The sequence below is a fragment of the Conger conger genome, chromosome 11, assembly GCF_963514075.1.
Source record: "Conger conger chromosome 11, fConCon1.1, whole genome shotgun sequence".
NCBI classification, from domain to species: Eukaryota; Metazoa; Chordata; class Actinopteri; order Anguilliformes; family Congridae; genus Conger; species Conger conger.
The window spans coordinates 37,109,670-37,128,476 of NC_083770.1; the positions used below are offsets into that span (position 1 = coordinate 37,109,670).

Here is an 18,807-nt window from a genome sequence, read left to right on the forward strand (position 1 = left end):
CTACCTTTTGTTCGAGATGGGCCCGGCGCAGGGACACCTTCTGCTCCAGCTTCTGCAGCTCGCGCTCGTGCTGAGACTCCGTCTGCATCTTGATCTTGCTCTGGTACGCGTTCAGCAGCTCCATCTCCTGCTGGAGCTGGTGCCTGAGAGCCTGGCACTCGGCTTCCTGGGCCTCGTCCAGCCTCAGCTGCAGGGGGTGAGAGAGAGCGCAGTCAGCCCGGGCCCGGGGCAACAGACGGCTCCGCGCCCCCCATCGCACCCCTGTCTCAGCTCCAAAGTGGGGGTGCAGCCCTGGGATCTCCCGGTCCTGGAGGGCAGTGCCATTTTGTGCTTTCCCCTTCCCAATTCAGTGGCCAATTTAGGTCTTGGAATACGAGGTGTGTGAACTCTTTAGCCAATCAGTGACTTAAGCTAAGCACTTAAGTGCGGAAATATACTGACAACAGACCCAGTAGACATGCTGGCTATTCAGGAAGTCCCAGGTGTGGTCAACACAGAAAACATTTCTTCGTGTAGAACTAGTGAAATGTATTTTACATGGAGAGGCCATATGAATGTAAGCCATTTAGAATCAGGATCTTCCTGCGAGAACAATTAGCCCGAGAGGGCTACAGTGAGACTGCTTTTTGTCTTCACCATAGAACTAGGAAGCAATTAAAGTGAATTAACAATGTAATATGATGCTTCAATGGGTTAATTAGGTACAAATGAGCAAGGGAGACCAGAAAGACTACCCTTACAAAAATAGAGTATACTACAATATACTAAAATCAAATACAATATCAATACAATATGATGCTGCTACATATCATAGTTTAAGGGTACAGTATACATCCAGCTTCAGATATCGCAAGATATTTTAAAATATACATTTTCCAGAAAAGCACAAGCACGTGCACGCACACACACACGCACAGACACACATGCATGCACACACAGGCATGCACAAACTGCCTTTGCTGTACAGTATGTTCAGTTTGTCCAGTGAGGACAGACAGAAACTGGGAGGACAGACAGAAGCAGTGAGGACAGACAGAAGCAGTGAGGACAGACAGAAGCTGGGAGGACAGACAGAAGCTGGGAGGACAGACAGAAGCAGTGAGGACAGACAGAAGCTGTGAGGACAGACAGAAGCTGGGAGAGCTGGGAGGACAGACAGAAGCTGGGAGGACAGACAGAAGCTGGGAGGACAGACAGAAGCTGGGAGGACAGACATAAACTGGGAGGACAGACAGAAGCAGCAGCTGAAGCCGGCGCTCTCTCTCTCTCTCTCTCTCTCTCTCTCTCTCTCTCTCACCGCCTGTGAGGCCATCATCTCGTTGATGCTCTGCTCATACTGCTCAGCCAGGATGGCCAGCTTGCGGGTCTGCTCCTCCTTCAGAGCCTTCAGGATGGTCTTGTGCTCGCTCTTGGGAGACACCTCCAGCTGGTGGTTCCTCAGCGCTTTGTACTGCTTTGTCTGCACCTTGCAGGTGTCCTGGAACTGCTTCTTAATCTGCATCTCCATGGCCTGCATGGAGACACAAGGCCACAGGGAGCGTTAGATGATGACAATGACAGCCGACTTGCCCTTACTTTCACCCGATAACATTTCTAATGCACTGTGCCAACGGCCAAGTCAAATACGCCATTGTTTCAAATACTTCTCCGTGCTCAATTGATCTAGCCTGGTGCAACTGAGCCAACCATGAGGACCAGAAGGTGTAGAAAAGTATTTGAATCCAAAATAATTATGAATTTGACCCTGGTCTGATGCCAAGCCTGGCCTATAATCTAAGAACATCAAGTAAAAACATATTAGCGATGACAAAAAATAAATCTGTGCTTCTAATTTTGGTTTCTAGTAGCTAGTTTGCTAGTTCTCTGCTCATTTAAGCACTTTAGTTCTTCATTAAAAACCAGTTTTGTCTGCTGTTTGAAAGATTTACGCAGCTAAATGCACAATCCACAACAAATTAAAAACCCAGAACCTTCCCAAATCTGGAACATGGACTGAAGTAAAAAGCTGTTCTGGGTTTATCCAGCTAACTCAGTAATCCTGCTTTGTGATACAGGCCGCTGGTCTAGAAAGAGTCCAGCACTGTGATAAAGTTGTTCTTGAACTCCACAAGGGGTCACCCGTTTCTCTACACAAATTAACACTAAAAGGCCTGTAAACCATATACGCTCCTGGAAACTCAGTGAAACACATCTTGCTTCTGACTGCATCAATGGTATTAGTCAGCCACCTCAAACATCTGGTTGCCTCCAGATTAGATGAGAATATAAACGATTTGTAATGCACAAAATGCCTATATCAGAGATGTTTCTCCTGTAACATTTGGGAAATAAGGAGAGACATGGGGCTGTAACTCTAGAGGCCAGACAGGCGTGCAGGGGCGGGATGCGGGCACCTTCAGGTTCTTGGGCTGCTGCCGGAGCTCCATGACGTGCTTCCTGTGCAGCTCCCGCTCCCGCCGGTTGTTGTACTCGATCTGGTTCTCCAGCTCGGTCTGGTGCTGCAGCCGGATCAGGTCCATGCGCAGCTTCTGCAGGGTCTTCAGCTGCCGCTGCTCCAGCTCCTGGGTGGACTCGTCGTGGCGGATCAGCATGGCGTGCTCCATCTCCTTCTGCGTCTTCTTCTTGTTCAGCTCCTGAGGGGTGGAGGGGTGGTGTGTGCGGCGGTGGGGGTTAGCGCGCATCACATAGACCGTCAAAAACCTGATATCACAATTTAACTGTTAATTTTCACTTAGCTCATGTGTATTGATTAACACACACTGGTGGAAGTTTGGATAATAATAGTAACAATAATAATAATAATAATAATAATAATAATAATAATAATAATAGAATTATCTTCTATTATCTGGAAAGTGTTTAAGATGAAGTGTGACATACAGACTTTTATTCAAATCCTTTCCCCATATAACCACCCTTTTATCCTTTGGAAAGGGAAAAATTTAAATGCCACAATGATATCAGCAGATGTTTACATTAACCTGTAATTAATAAATTCCACAAACTCATTCCACAAAGTCAACTTTGAAGCCATTCTCATGGGCAATGGTCATCCAGTAAAGAATCTAATTTGGCAACAGAACAAGAACGGTGGTAGTGGAAGATCTTGCATGAAAAAATCCCACAGACAAACAGAAGAAACTACAAGACCACCTTTGGAAAACATCACAGTGGTTATTTTCCACTGCTATTCTGGCCTTACTGTCAATCGATATTTATTTATGACAAATGTTGGCACATGGTGAGTGGAAACGCTTGTATGGTTTCAGACTCCTAACACCTCGAAAATTGTGTCCCTAACTGACTCCATCTCCTTCCAGATTTTTATATTACTGCATTTTTGCATTGCTTATTTTCTAATCTGCTTTACAAAGACTGGCGACACTAAAGAAGGTCACCTTCCCTTGCGCAACAATGTGAATGTTTCCCACCAAAGAATTTTGATTCAGCTCAGGGCAGTAATGGTTGGAATTTATGTTTCGATTCAATCCGTTTCCTTTTGTCAGCCAACGTGACTGGAGAGCATGCAGGGTCATTCTTTTAAAGATAAAATATCTTTTCTGGAAAGATGGCGGGTGTTGTAGAACATGTATGTCAGGTCCATCAGGTGTGTGTGATTGAGACATCGAAACAGACACTACCACTGGGTTTCATTTTCAAATGCATCTCCATTTGTAATAATGAGAAATTCATAATGCATAACATTTTCCTGGTACTGAAACATAATTTCAGGCTGCAAATACATATGCATATATGATGATTATTAACTTTAATTATGGATCTTGTTTTAGGACATACAGCTTCCTATAAGGATGCACTATAATGGCCACAAATAATATTAACCGGATATATTTGCCAAAATATAATGGGTGAAACAAAAATCTCCAGCCAGAGAATTATACCAATCAAAACACAGTATCTGGAAAAATGTACCCTTAAATTATTTCATTTATGGAAGGCATTTGATACGATTTCTGTTGATTCACTCATTCACTTGACCTGAATCAATGGAATGACATAAAGAGATGGAGAGAGAGAGAGAGGGGGAGAGCGAGAGACAGAGAGAGCACTTGCCTCTCGCAGTTGTTCCTGTTCAAACTCGTGCCTCTTGACCATGATCTTGCGCTTGAAGCCTCGGCAGTTCCTGTCATAGTAGATCCTCTGCTGGCCGAGGAGCTGGGCCTCCTCCTCCGCCTGGGAGTGCTGCATGTTCTCCTTGTGTTTGGAGAGCCGCTCCTGCTTCTCCTTCTTGGGTGTGGTGGGGTCCTCGTTCATCTCCTGGGGCACAGGGGGGAGGCGCAAGGGGTTAAAACCTGGAGGAGTGATGTTTCATTAAAATCAAAATGGGTGCAGCAACCTCAATGTCTATGAGGGACTTACTGAGATGAACCAGTCAAAGTGCTTTGCTTCTAAATGCAAAGAATTTTGATTGGTTTGAATGAGTAAAGCGATTAACAGTGCATAGGAACATTTTGGCATTTATTTTGGTTTGTGGTGACTCCTAGTTTTTCAGCGTCTTAAACAGCCAACCATCTTCAACAACCCTCATGCCCGTAGCCAATCAATGCAAGCATTTGAGCATAGTTTTAGAACAATTACCATTGCTCTTACAACTATGGCTGCCAAGTCTTAGTGTGCAGGCAGAACAGTTAATATTACAGACGGCAGAAGAGCTTATCACAAATGCTAGGGGACAGACAGGGGTCACTTAAGGAATTAGCTATCTGACTCTTTCTAATGGGTCCCAAGCATGTTAGGCCACATGTTGTGAGCTGAGAATTACAAGGTTCTACCGGAGTAGTTTTGAGATATTGAGCCTCAAAGATTCCAAAGTGAACGGGCTCCAAGCAGATACGACTTTAAAATGTTGCCTTTTTTCATATTTTAAACAGTATTCTTTTTTATAAAGTTTTACTCATATATTTAGTGCCCTATTAACAACATATTTATTACACAAACTCACAAATTTTTGAGTTTCTAATTCTCAGCTCATGATGTGTTACATTGATGAAAACAGAACTAGGGAGAGAAGGAGATATATTTTTTAAAAGGCAGCAGATGTTAACATGTATGACATATCTGGCTGAAACACCTAACTGACACTTGTACATCAGGCTAAACTGACTGCCAATATTTCTCGCCGGTAAACCCCTTTGAGGAAGTTCAGTATGGTCACCACCAGTCAATGTAGCTAATTCCCAGCACGGCCGCATAATGACCAACACAAACCGCATAAGGTCCCATGAGGTCATGCTGTGTCAGTCTCCACTGCTTACTGAGATTGTGTGCAGTAAGCAGGTCGATCTCCCTCCCGTATAGATATTCGATAATGGTGGCATTTTAACTGACAGTGGCCCTATACTATGTCTATCAACTGTTTTGTCTGTAGCTCGGAGGTTTTATTAAAGATCCAGTATAAAACATTTCATGCTCACAAGTGTACAGCATCTACACTAGTGGTGTTCAATAATGTGTAATGGAGGGTCAAGATAGATTTTCATTCCAACATATCACTGTACCAGCTGATTTCACTAATGAACACACCTTCAACTAATTCAACTACACCAGTCGGGCAACTCCAGTCCTGGAGGGCCGGTGTGTATGCAAATCTTTGCTGCCACCAGTAACCATGGCTCAATCAGCTAATTAGCCATATGCACCATGACTGATTCACTCGTAAATTAGACCACAATAAAATGGTACAAGACAAGAACATTTACCAGCTGCTGGTTATGGAAATCACAGAATATGGCTATAAATAACAGATCATGTAAATGATTGGGATCACTAAATAATTAAGAGCAGAAGTTGGTCTGAAATCCAGAAAATGATACAGTCCGCCTAGCCCATCCCTGCTCTACACGCTCATACCTCCACAATCCAAGAATGCCAGAAAGAAAGTTGAGCAGGGATATCCAACACTGTTTCTGGAGATCTACTCTCTTGTAGGTTTTCAAACCAACCATAGCAAATCACACCTCATTCAACAGTTCAAATTTCATCCAGCACAGTTATTGAAGACAGGTACCTCAGAGAAAGACATCTTACGGTTACATTTTCAAAACTCATTTCACTGGTTAAAATGTATGCCGTAATCAATCTTTCCAGAGTTTGTTTCAACATATGTGGTGCAATCTTGGTCCAGAAAAGACCTGGGATTCAATAACTACCCTGTCGTCCAACCCATTTTTCTGTGAGGTATGTTTGTGACCGTAAGCAGCTGTGCTATCATAGGGGGCTTTCGGAACAGCCTGTGATCTGGACAAGCCAATCAGCTCTCTGGAAAGACACAAAGATCACCAGCCTCTTTTATCTTTTCCTTGCAGAGTTTGTACTGTTTCTTCTGGGTATCCAAGAAGGTGGTCAGTTCCTTCTTCTGCTGGGCCATGATCTGCTGCTGGAACTTCTTCTCATCTGTTGACGTAGTCTTCATCTGAGGAAGACGAGCAGAAGAGAGTGTAAATAACGGAGAGAAGAAAGAACGCTTGGGGAAAAAAGAAGGCTGGTTGCCATCTGCAAGTGCTTTGGAAACAACACTACACCAGGTAGAGAGACATGAGAAAACACCATTTTACAGAAAAAAGCTGTCCAATGGGCAGACCAGCTAGGCAGCAACGTCCCCATTAAATGCAGTTCAGTTTGTCTCAGTATGTCGCTTTGGATAAAAGTGCCAGGTAATAGTAATGTAATGAAAATAATCAGTGGCTGATAAAAGTGTCTAGAACAGACTATCCTTGTCCCCCAAGTTTTGACTGGGGCCATTTCAAATACTGATGGTCCAGAACTGACTGAACATGGAAATTATTTGCAGGTAAATTAGCAATGGCAATTAAAAATTACTAGGTGATAATATAAGCGCTACATTTTGTGTCTTAAGGAACCAAAAGTTATCATGCCATCTCATTTTATCACTCTCTGGTGTCACTGTGTCCACTATACTAGAGGAATTATTAAGATAAAGATTTCCCAGTCATGTGACACACCTGTGTGCTGCAATTCATACCCTAAACATAAGTTAATATCTCTTTACACCAAATAGGAGGTACGTCTATATTCAAGCAACTTCACTTTTCATGGTTTCCCTTCAGGTTCTACAGATATACTGTAAGATTCATGTATTGTATATTGGCAATGATACTGACAACAGAAATCTCTGATAATGCTGAAGAATCATACTGAGAAAGCAAGTGAACTGAAATAAAAATTTTCTTCTCATGTTATAATGGAATAATGCATAACATTATGTGGGGAGTAATATAATTAATTTTCTATGAAATGCATCAACCTGTGAAAAAATATATGGTTTATTATATTAATTTAGTTTTATATGTACATAAAACATTAGGTTAGCTAGCCGGCATAGACTGTGTAAGACGATTCTCATCATGGGTGAGAAAATTGCTGGACCAATATTTCCGGGATGAAAACAACCTCCCCTTGATCAGCTGTGATCCCACCTCTCCTCGTCAGACTGCTGATATCAGGCTGAAATTACTGACCACCGCCCAATGAGAAGATGACATATACACTCGTTGAGCACTTTATTGGGTACACATTCAAGCGATTATTTAATCAGTCAATTGTGATCTAATCAAAATATGATCTAAGTGACTTTGACCATGGAATTATTGTTGGTGTCAGACAGGGTGGTTTGAGTATCTCAGAAACTGCTGATCTCGTGGGATTTTCACGCACACTAGTCTCTAGAGTTTGCCGAGAATGGTGAAAAAAAAAAAAGAAGTGAGAGCTTCTCTGAACAAGCAATGTGTCAAACCTCTTAAGTGGATAGGCTACAGCAGCAGAAGACTTAAGTCTAAATAAGTCTAATAAATACCTAATAAAATCCTCACTGAGTGTATGTCACACTTAGAGGTGCTGATATTCTCTGATCAGAGTTGCCATGGTCATTATTTCTGATTCATAATTAATCCAAAAGCCATTTGGACTAGACTGCATTTAGACTGCATGGAATAATTATGGCAGATCCTGCTGAAAGATTTTCCACTTTTAGCACAGGGTGCCACCATGAATTTTGGGCCCCAGGACAAGATCTCAGTTTGGGCCCCTCCACCCCAGAAAATCCTATGTTCTAATATTTTTTGAGGCCCACTATCAGTCAGGAGCCTAGAAATCATCCTAAATCCCCTATTACAGTACCCCTACTTGGGTAGGGCAAATGACCCCGAGGCCGATGGTCCAAAGCTTTAGATATATCCACCTCATCTCCGACCCCACTCCACCTCCACTACTCTTCCCCCTGCCCCCAACCCAACGCCTCCCCGCCTCGCACCCCCACCTCTTTCTCCGTGTAGATGGCGTGCTTCTTGGCGAGTTTCTCCAGTTCGATGTAGGCGTTGTTGGCCTGCGTCTCCACCTCTTTCTGCAGCCGGAGCCTGTGCTCGTCCATCTCGGCCTTCAGCTTGTTCTCCAGGGCGATCAGCTGCTTCTGGTGCTGCCGCCGCATCCGCTTGTAGCCCGACATCTGTTCCCGAAGCTCGTTTTCCTGTTCATGCTCGTGGATTTGCCTCGTAACCTGGAGACGGCAAAGGGCAAGAGCGGGGAGAAGTCAGGGGTTAAGCAAGCCAGGGCCTGCTGGAGGAGGAGTGGGGAGGGGTCCCAAAAGTTAGAGGTGCCGAGCGTTTGGCGCCCATCACATGGCAGGCACACACACACACATTCACACGTGCACCCTCATACACACGTAGACACAGGGCTGGTATGGTTGGGTTGATTCCCAGCCATACCAGCCCAAAGGAAAATGCAGCAAAGAAGTGCGATGACTACTGTGACCACCTGGGTAATGCCTGTTGCCACTCCGATTCTTAACTTTTTTGCAACCTCCACAAAAAATGCAAACGCGAAGACAAACTGCACATGCCAAATAAAATGGCAAACGGCACCAACCTGCAAGAAGGGATTGTCCGGGTCACCGCAGTCGTTCAGTTTCTCGTAACTCCCGCCGGAGGCTCGGCCAAGCATGATGGCAACGTTAAGCAGACGAGCGAGCATCCAGGCGCCGGGTTTCACATGTCACGCAGGGGAAGAACCGACTCAGGACACCGCCGCTGCTGCCGTAACCGCCAAAACCTCCGCCGCGGCGCGGAGCCGATCCAAACGAGACCCCACAGCCATGGGAAAAACCGTAAACTTCTTTTGGGCTAAGCACCATTAGCGGGGCGGGTCACATGAGGCGCCCATTGAGAAAGAGAGATTTGCTGAAAGCCGCCCCCCGAATCAATGCAGCTACTGTAACCACTGCACCAATGCCAGTCGCAAGCGGCAGGCCTAAATCACATCATGTGGTTTCAATTCAAGCGGAAATTATGGACGGGAATAACCGTGAGAAAGAAAGGAAAGCACTTCCAGGTCAAAGGTGATCCTCGTGAAAACAATGACGACGGTAAGCTAACCAAGACACGGGAGGAGGAGGAGAAAGAAAGGCGAAGGTCGGCACGGTACGCTGTGGCCTTTCCGTTCTCATTCTCGGAGCACGTATTCCACCGGATCCTCTCACAGCATGTTCCGAGTCCCGGAGAAAAAAAAGAACCCTGGATTTCCACCAATCGGTTACCCCACACTTAATGGGAGGCAATGACACTAGCTTTAATGATACACTCCGGTCATCTTCCAAACCTACTGTGGTCACCAATAATTAAGTATCACGGAACCAGTTGCGGGTTTGGCGTTTTAAAAGCCGCGGAGAACGACACCATGGTTTTTCAGAGGCCGTCGCTTGAAGCGAGAGGAACGAGTCTAGAGTCTATCCCTCCATGGTTTGGACAGAAATTAGGGCTGGATAAATGTAGCTTCGGCCTGACCCACTGCGAAAGGCCAGGGGATGGAGCTAGGAGGCCAGCGGTGGGAATCTAGGTCCCGTCGGAGGCCAGTTGCCCCCGACACCGAAGAAAGAGGGCACAGGCGTGGCAGAGCCCCCCCATGGCTGGACACAGGGTCATTAACCCCTCCCCGAAGTCTCTCGGGGGCAAACTCTAGTCGTCAGAAACCCCTCCTGGGGTGTGAAGGCCTTTCCTCGGTAATCCTCGAAAGCGTAGCCCCGCCCAGAACCCCCGTCAGTCCCGGGAGGGTGGCGGAAGCTCCGCCCGTTGGCATGGGCGCGCCCCGCCCGACTCGGTTCGGTCCTCAGGCTCCGCCCCCTCCCCTCGCCCACCCGCGCCGGGGAGGTGGCTAAGCCTGCGTTGCTGAGGGCGACGGTCCCCGGCGAGCCGTCACAGAGGAGGGGCCTCTGGAGCAGGGGGGTCCGTTTGAACGCGTGCCCACCGGGCTGGGGGCCAGAGAGGACAGTGGAACGGCCGGCACCCTGCCCCGGCGGCTTCTCCCGCGGCCTAATCCTGCCCCCACCCGCCGCGTCGCTGAGCCTCACGTCACGTCCCCTCGCTCGGCAGGAAGTAACGTACCGTCCTCCCCCCCACCCACACGCACACACCGGCTCCTTCTCCCCGCCTGAAACCTCCTCCTTTCTCTATGATGTAATATCAGAAAGCACCAGAGCTCGGCAGACCGGCGGTGGAACTTCGCTGGGCCTGGCAGAGCAGCGTTACCGCGGGAGACGAGACGCAGAGAACATACCGCGCGATCACCGGTAACCCTGCCATGGCTGTGCCCGAGCCGGCACGAGCACCGCAAGGCCAGAGACACAGGAAAAAAAGACAGAATAATGAAATAAATAAATCCCCCTTTTGGTTATCTAATGAAAAGACTGTTCTGTGGCAGTCATGGTTGCCCTGATAGCAGCCCCTGCGTGAACTACGCTGCCCATGCCCCCCTCTCTCTCTCTCTCTCTCTCTCTCTCTGTACGCGTGTCACTTCCTGGCGAGAGAACCAGAGCGATCGTGCAAAAGGCCCCCTCTTTTTCCCCCCCGACTCCGCGCGCCTTAGTGCTTCATCCGCGGCAACCGGATCGAGCACATCTCCCCCTCTCCCTCGCTCCCTCTCTCTCTCTCTCTCCCCTGCTCGCGCTCTTGCTTGCTCGCTCTCTCACTCTTCTTCCTCCCGCTGCTTCCCCCCTCCTCCTCCTGCCCCCCTCCCTCTCTCTCTGCTCGAATCTGGCCCACGGAGAAAGGGTCCGTACGGAATCATTAGCATTCCGCTCCGAGAGGTGACATCACCGCCGATTCCGCGCGTTTCGCTGGCACACAAAAACGCGTCGCTCGCTCTCCCGCACACTCTCTCTCTCTCTCTCTCCCTCTTCGAGCGCCAGCGAGAATCTTCTCTGGAGGCGCGGAGTGGACGTTTCCGTAACGTGGGAGCGATGTCCAGCCGCTTCCCGGATTGCGTAAAGCCGTACGCTTTCCGCCCGTCGTAAGGTAGCGGGAGGACTGCGCGACATGGGTGGGAAACCAACGAGCCGGCGTCGACACGGTTAAATATCTCCGCGCTTTATGTATAAATTAACATACGATACAAGTGGGCAGTGCTTTGGAAGCACTGCGAATGTTCCCCGGAATAAAATTGTATCCCCCGCCCCCCCCCCCACCCCACCTACACCCCTCACAGGCAGACATATGCACGAGCACACCTCACACAAACCCAAATCACAACCACTGAAAAACAGGGGAGGGGGAGGGGGGAGGGGGTTGTGAGTTTAAGAGCAGGATCTCAGTCCTGGATCTACAGCATATCTAGGCGATACGCTGCCAGAAACGCAGGAAATAATGCATAGTCTACAAATAAACAGGGCAATTAGACTGCAGCAGCCCGTAGATAAGACCCGTTTACAACAAGCAGCAGCGATGGCGGTACGAGGGGGAGAAAGAAGCAGCTGCTTCTTAACGGGATGTGGTCACTATGACAACAGACAGAGAGGGGAGGGGGAGGGGGGTGGGGGAGAAAGCTAGCCCCAGCTCCTTCTGTAAAAGGAGGGCTAGGGAGGGAGGGGAGGGGGAAGAGAGGAGAGAATAAACGGAGAGGAAAAAGGCAAAGGGGAGGGAGGAGACGAGAGCAGAGGGAAGGAGGAAGAAGGAAGGGAAGAGAAGAGAAAGGAAAACGAGAATGAGGAGAGGAGAGGAGAGGAAAGGAGAGGAGAGGACAGGAGGAGGAGAAAGGGGGAGGTGCTCACCAAAGACGCTGATTTGATGGTGGCGAATCGCTCTCGGTTCTTGTAGTTGTGCGCCTGGCTCTTGTCGGAGGAAGCAGGCCGCGGCTCGGGCCTGGGGTCCCGGTGAGCCGCCTCATCCCTTATGAAGGCATGATCCTGGGGGAGGAGGAGGAGGAGAGAGGGTCCGGGTGAGCTGCTGCTGGAGCGGCGCCTCGCTGGGCCGCCGCTAACGCTAGCACCAGCGCTAGCGCCGGGGCGCTCCGGCTCGGGCGCACACGCATCCTCTCTCCGGGCCGCTGTTCCCCGCCGCCGCGCCCCGCTGGAAGCCAACGGGGCGAACGAGCGAGCGAGCCAGGGAACGAAGGAGAGAGAGAGACGGCAGTCAGCTGATCCGGAGACGGACGCTGCCGGAGTCTACGGCCGATTCCCTTTCACACAGTGCGAGAGCCGCGGATGGAAGTGGGTGTGTGTGTGTGTGTGTGTGTGTGTGTGTGTGTGTGTGCGTGTGTGAGAGAGTGTGCATGTGTGTTTGCGTGTGTGTGTGTGTTTGCATATATATGCGTGTCTGCACATGTGTTCATGTGTACATGTTTTTGCATGGGTGTGTGTGTTTCCCTGTGTGTGTTTGCATGAGTATATGTGTGTGTGTGTGTGTGTGTGTGTGCATATATGTGTGTGTCTGCTTAAATGGTGTACATATACATATATATATATGTATGTGTGTATGTATGTGTGTGTTTGCTTATATATGTGTTTGTGTGTAGTGTGGAAGGGAGGGGGTTATGTAACACAAATTATCAGAAAAAAAAAAAAAAAAAAAAAACTGGGGAGGTGGGTGTATCATCAATTGCTCCCCCCCGACCCCCAGCTCACTATGGAAACAGACGGAGACAAAGACACCCCCCGCCCCCCCACCACCCCCCCAGTCTCTCCTGCTCCAGCTGAGGGTCGTATTGTCTGTCAAAATGTGGGACCCCCCCCTCCCCCCTTTCACAGAAATAATGAGATCATTCCTTTAAATCTCTCTAATCATTTACCCACCACACAGGGGCTGTGCGTTCAGCTCGTAGAGAGCTTAGTTTCTAGCACTTTCTATTCCTGCCCCCACTCATTCACTCACTCACTGACTCCCCTTTAAAGACACAGTTCCCAGGAAAACGTGACCTTCTTTCCCAGTAATATATGAGGGAAAACACGGTGGCCACCAAACACATTTCATAATAAAGTGGGTGTACAGTCAGTAACTGGGAGGGCTGGTCAGAAGATATAGATTTTTAAAAAAATGACAATTTCACCTTTTTTCCTAGGTTTACTAACCTTATTCTACACACAGTTAGATATTATAACCCATTATGCAATTCATGGAGGCGCAAAACATGCCCATAGATGAAACAAGGGGAACAGATGTTTTAACTGCACTATAAACAAATACATCTACACCATACCTATATTCCTCCAAAACCTTTCTTTTTTACATGTTTGGCCGGAATATTTGGGAGATTCAAAAATATATGCAGTACGGTGCAAAAGTCTTCGGCAGATCCTAAAAATTATGTACAGCAAAGATACTTAAAATAATTATTAAATGAACAATAATTAAATATCCTAAATATGTAAAGAGCAGTGAACAGTTAAACGAATTAAAAATTAAAAACCTTTATAACTGCATCAGTTAGGTACACGGTCATGCAGTTCTATAAGAAAATTAGCTGTACCAGACATATAGGAGAACTTGCCACAGTTTGGTTGTCTTGCTTGCTTCTGGCTCTCCAGGTAATCCCAAACAGTGCTGATCATGTTTTTAATCTGAAAAGCGGTCTATTACTTTATTTAATGAAATGCAAATATTTCTTTTTTTCGAAATTGAATGTTTAGAAATCTCAAATTTGCTCTTTCTACTGACACAGTTATGCAGAAAACAAAAACCTACAATACAAATAAAAATATTGAACACCAAATTTATATTGAAAAAATCTGTGGTTCCTAGGACTTTTGCATCGTATAGTATAAAAAATATATATATTTTGATATTTCAGAATCCACCCGTAGCATGTTGGATGCTGTTCTTAGTTCAGCTGGTGAAATATAGACATAACATTTTAATATAAAAAATAATAAAATACTGTTGACAATAAAAGAGTGAAAACTGTAGAGCCTCTTCTGGGAAATAAATATTTGGAATCTCTCCTCAGTCCTTCCATCTGGAATCCTGCATGAAAATCTGCAGAAAATTACATTTCAGCTCCTGCATCTGCATCTGCTCCCATAGGCAAGACATTTCACTACCTCGATTCCATTTAATGTTATTTTACTGTTGTTTTTCTGAAAGGGACACCATTTTCCTGTTTATAAATCTATGATAATGAAATTTTAATTATTATTTTTTTATTTTGTCAGGTTTAAATGACAAAATCAAAAAAGTGTTCAGCGACTGAGTAAGTAAAGCAAATTCATTTCAAAAGATGCAACGTCACATCCCTTGTGGTCACTCCACCCTGTTAGAATATAGATACCTTCGTTTTGCCAAACCACAGGACTACAACTTCAGAAACATCTAGAAGACTTCTGAAAAAAGAACTTTAAACGTGATTACGCAACGTCATGCCGACTGCTGAGATGCACTTCCAACACGACAGGTCTGTACAGAAAAGAAATTTAGAGAATCTGTCTGACAGCTGTGATACGTCTCACTTCCTGTATGACAGCCCACACATGTCACCTGACATTCTGTGAGAAGCGACTCACTAAAGGCCACCATTATACGGCAGAGCGTCACGAACGACTAAGACGCCTAGGAGCACGCCAGGCATCGCCTGAGGGGAAGACAGCGTTAACCGTCAATCTGAGGAAACGTGGATCATTCAAGGCGTAATTGCTGAGAACACAGACTTGATCTTCAGGCTTCCTGACGAAGGTGACGACGGCACCGTTTCAAAAACGCTCTGTGATGTCGATCTTTTCCCCCTCAAATCCAGCGCTCTGGGTTTCCCTGGCAGGCGACGTCTTGACGGGACTGAAGCTGAGGAACGTTTGATTCAGGGCTGAGTGGGAAGCACTGTAACAGCGCTCACAAAGACACACGCCTTTCTACTATGACACAATGAATCCAGCAGAAAGCATTGAGTCGGATATAATAAATATGTATACAACCTGTTTTGATGCATCTCTATCCAGCCAACTAAGCATCATCGCAGGGATTCATTTTAAAATAAACATTTATTGATTTTTATTTGAATTTGACTTGCGTTCTTTTCCAAAAAATATATACTAAAAGTATAAGAATACTATCACCTTTAGGCTCCACTCTGCTACATATGTAGAATTGTAATTATAAAAACCAGTAACTACTGTGGACCAAGTTAAACCAGCGGTGCCCAATCATGTACCACGGAGGGCTGAGAGTTTTTCATTCCAACCAATCACCTGTGAGTTCACAAAGTATCACACCTTCAAGCAGACTTGAGGGAACCAATTGGAGAAATCAGCATCTGCAGTGATTGGTTGGAATGAAAACCAGCATACTCTTGGGCCTCTATGGAGCATGATTGGGTACCACTGCTTTCAACTATTTGAGTAGACTAGTCAGCTTCATAGAGACCATTGCTCTCAGTGAACTTTGACCTTGTGAGTTCCTGTAAACTTTTTCATAAAATATAGCCAGAGAGCAACAATAGAGAGTTCCAATTCAGAGGCTAAATTGCTCTGTGCAAAAAAACAATTTATCTTGCAGTTGTTCAACATTGCACACGCGCAGTGTCTTGAAATAGAACGTTTTGGCTTTGAGGTCACGCTTTTCTCAGAGAGGAACAGTAGACTTGTGTAACATGACATGTCGCGGCCTCTCGTACGGCCAGGCTAAAGCGGAATAGGAGCTGATACTTCAGATTGCCATCTTTCTAAGCTCTCTGATAAGAGCCCTGTGAATGGAAACGGGGGTCGGGGGGTGGGGAGGTTAGACAGACGGGTCCTTGGGAATGGGGGGTTTAGACGAGGGGCTCCCGAAGGAGGCTGGGAGAAGCGGGGGCGCACCTTTTTGGGCACGGCGGAGGACTCGAGCGTGCTGTCGTACTGGTGCATCATGGTCATGTCGGAGCTGCTCTCGTCCAGCACCTCCTGCATGCTGTTGACACTGCTGCTCTGGCTGCCCGTGCTCACGGACGTGCTGGGGATGGACTGGTTACTGCCCAGGCTGTTCATCTTACAGCTGGCGGGCTCGCTGTCCTGCAGGGCCAGAGAGAGAACAGCGCTGTTACTGCCAGAGTAATGCGTACTCGCTGTCCTGCAGGGCCAGAGAGAGAGCAAGAACAGCGCAGTTACTGCCAGAGACAGAACAGCGCGGTTACTGCCAGAGACAGAACAGTGCTGTTACTGCCAGAGACAGAACAGCGCTGTTACTGCCAGAGACAGAACAGCGCGGTTACTGCCAGAGACAGAACAGCGCGGTTACTGCCAGAGACAGAACAGCGCTGTTACTGCCAGAGACAGAACAGCGCTGTTACTGCCAGAGACAGAACAGCGCTGTTACTGCCAGAGACAGAACAGCGCGGTTACTGCCAGAGACAGAACAGCGCGGTTACTGCCAGAGACAGAACAGCGCGGTTACTGCCAGAGCAATGCGTACTAGCTGTCCTGGAGGGAAAGCATTTGGACCTTTTTAGGCACTTTTCATGCAGTTATTTCTGAGAGTGATGTGTGTATTCCACTGGTAACATACAACACAGTTGAATGGATTGAATACACCCTAATACGCACCTCAATTTAAAAGTAAAAAAATATGTATATAAGTAAAAGCATTTATATGCCCTGGGGAGGTTTTTTATTGCTAAAGATGCATATAAAAAAGAACAGACCATTCTGTACGTGATTTGGATGTGAAACGAAAAACAAGCAAAGTGTGATGGTTCAGGTGATGACCTGCTTTCACATTAGTGTGCCGTACACAGCGATACGCTACCCAGAAGAAACACACACCACCAGAACCCCTTAATTCACGCGTGCCATCTGACAACATCACACCTCTATACTTCAGTCAACCTGACGTGTGCTTCAAACAGATTTCACACATACACGTGCTGCGCTGGGGGCCTCTACGATCATCACACATCAGCGTGTCACAAACACAGCGTCTACACGCACACACACACACACACACGCATACACACACAAACGTGTGCACGCACCCACATGCATGCATGCACATGCACACAAATGTGTGCACGCTCGCACGCATGCACACGCACGGGCATACACATGCACACACGCGCGCACAGGCACACACACATGCACAGCCGCAGTCCAGCTCTGCCAGCGCATCTTTCTTTCATGCCACGGCTACATTGTTGGATGAATTCAACAACCCAAAGCACAGATACTGGTATTGTCTTATCCCATATGGATTTACTTCAAATGCACCAACAGAAACAAGCCCCATTTCTCTCATTGGAAATTGGGCAGTGTGGTGGTAGTTTACAGTCTCACTAGGTCACAGGCACCATCCCCTTCTTCGAACAAGCATCACACACCTGCTGAAAAAAAACTGCTTTTTGAAACAGCTTATTGACCAGTTCAGACCAGCCCCATGCTCAACATGGTTTGACTAGCTCTTGCTATGTTTTGAAACAGCTGGTAGCTGGTCATTTCAAGATCTTACACCAGAGACCTGAATCGTCACACGAAAACACACAGGATCCAGGATACAGCTTCAATGAAAAGCAGTAGGCAATATTGAGTTATTTTAGGAAAAGGTGGGTTTCTTCTTGCTTTGCGTGTGAGATTCTTATGGATCGTTGTTGTTTTTTAACAAAAAGACAATGATTATTTATTAAAATACAGTACTGTGCAAAAGTCTTAGGCACCTGTATAACATTCTGTACAGATGTTTATTATTCTTTAAAAAATAATTCAATGGAAGGTCCTAAATAAACCTACTACACATTTTACATGACATTTTAGTAATGGCAGGATAGTTAAAAACAGAATCAAATCAATATATATTTTTTATGACCACCCTTCGCCAGTAAAACTGCATCACTTCTCTGAGATAGCTAACGCTGTCCTGCAGTTCTATAAGCAGGGAGGTTGTTCCAAGCATGTTGGAGAACTCGCCATAGTTCTTCTGCAGACTTTGGTTGACTCCTTGCTATTGATCTCAGACAGCCTTGAGTTTTTATGTAAAAAGTAGTCAATTGCTTACAGTAAGATGTTACTTTTTTTCAATTAAAGACAAAATCTTTTGGAAAATTAATATTTGGAAATCTCAAATGTGTTCTTTTATATCAACACACACAAAAAAATATATATATATATAATAAAGTCTAGGGTGCCTAAGACTTCTGCACATTACTGTATATATCTGACAAATCATTTAGGAAAAGGTGGTTTGGTTTGGCTTTTGTTGTGAGGTTCCTCTATAGAGTGAACCCACAAAAAGCCAAAAGACAAAGAATGACTAGATTCGTTTAAAGGTCATTCACATGAAACCACAATCGTTTGTGGGACCAGAACTATTAACACAGGTCACAGCTGTGTGAACAATCAGAAGTGTATTTGAACAGGACAATCTGTGATTTTTGTCCAACACGCAAAGGTTCTAGCACAAATTTTACCGTTTAAATCAAAGGAGCCAATGGCATTTCTGAGACATAACCATCATTGTTGAAAACTTCACTTGTTGGGAAAGCTCAGAGCCACCAGCCCTCTTCAGTCCCTTGTCACAGACTGGACAGGACGCAGTTTGGTCGGATTGAGACTCA

At 46.3% G+C, this 18,807-nt stretch overlaps 1 protein-coding gene across 4 annotated transcripts in view; it reads right to left on the reverse strand.

Annotated features, from left to right (window-relative positions):
• The window catches only part of taok3a (TAO kinase 3a), a 57,184-nt gene that overhangs the window by 1,721 nt on the left and 36,656 nt on the right, over positions 1-18,807 (reverse strand). For 3 of the 4 annotated variants that reach the window (XM_061259619.1, XM_061259620.1, XM_061259621.1), the window contains exons 13-20: positions 16,085-16,276; positions 12,077-12,211; positions 8,297-8,533; positions 6,305-6,433; positions 4,075-4,278; positions 2,394-2,633; positions 1,298-1,510; positions 5-187 (exon numbers count right to left, since the gene is read on the reverse strand). In XM_061259619.1, coding sequence (XP_061115603.1) covers positions 5-187; positions 1,298-1,510; positions 2,394-2,633; positions 4,075-4,278; positions 6,305-6,433; positions 8,297-8,533; positions 12,077-12,211; positions 16,085-16,276 — 1,533 coding nt within the window. Of the gene's footprint in view, positions 1-4; positions 188-1,297; positions 1,511-2,393; positions 2,634-4,074; positions 4,279-6,304; positions 6,434-8,296; positions 8,534-8,904; positions 10,001-12,076; positions 12,212-16,084; positions 16,277-18,807 lie in introns of those variants that run through there. The other variant, XM_061259622.1, reaches the window with a different exon arrangement.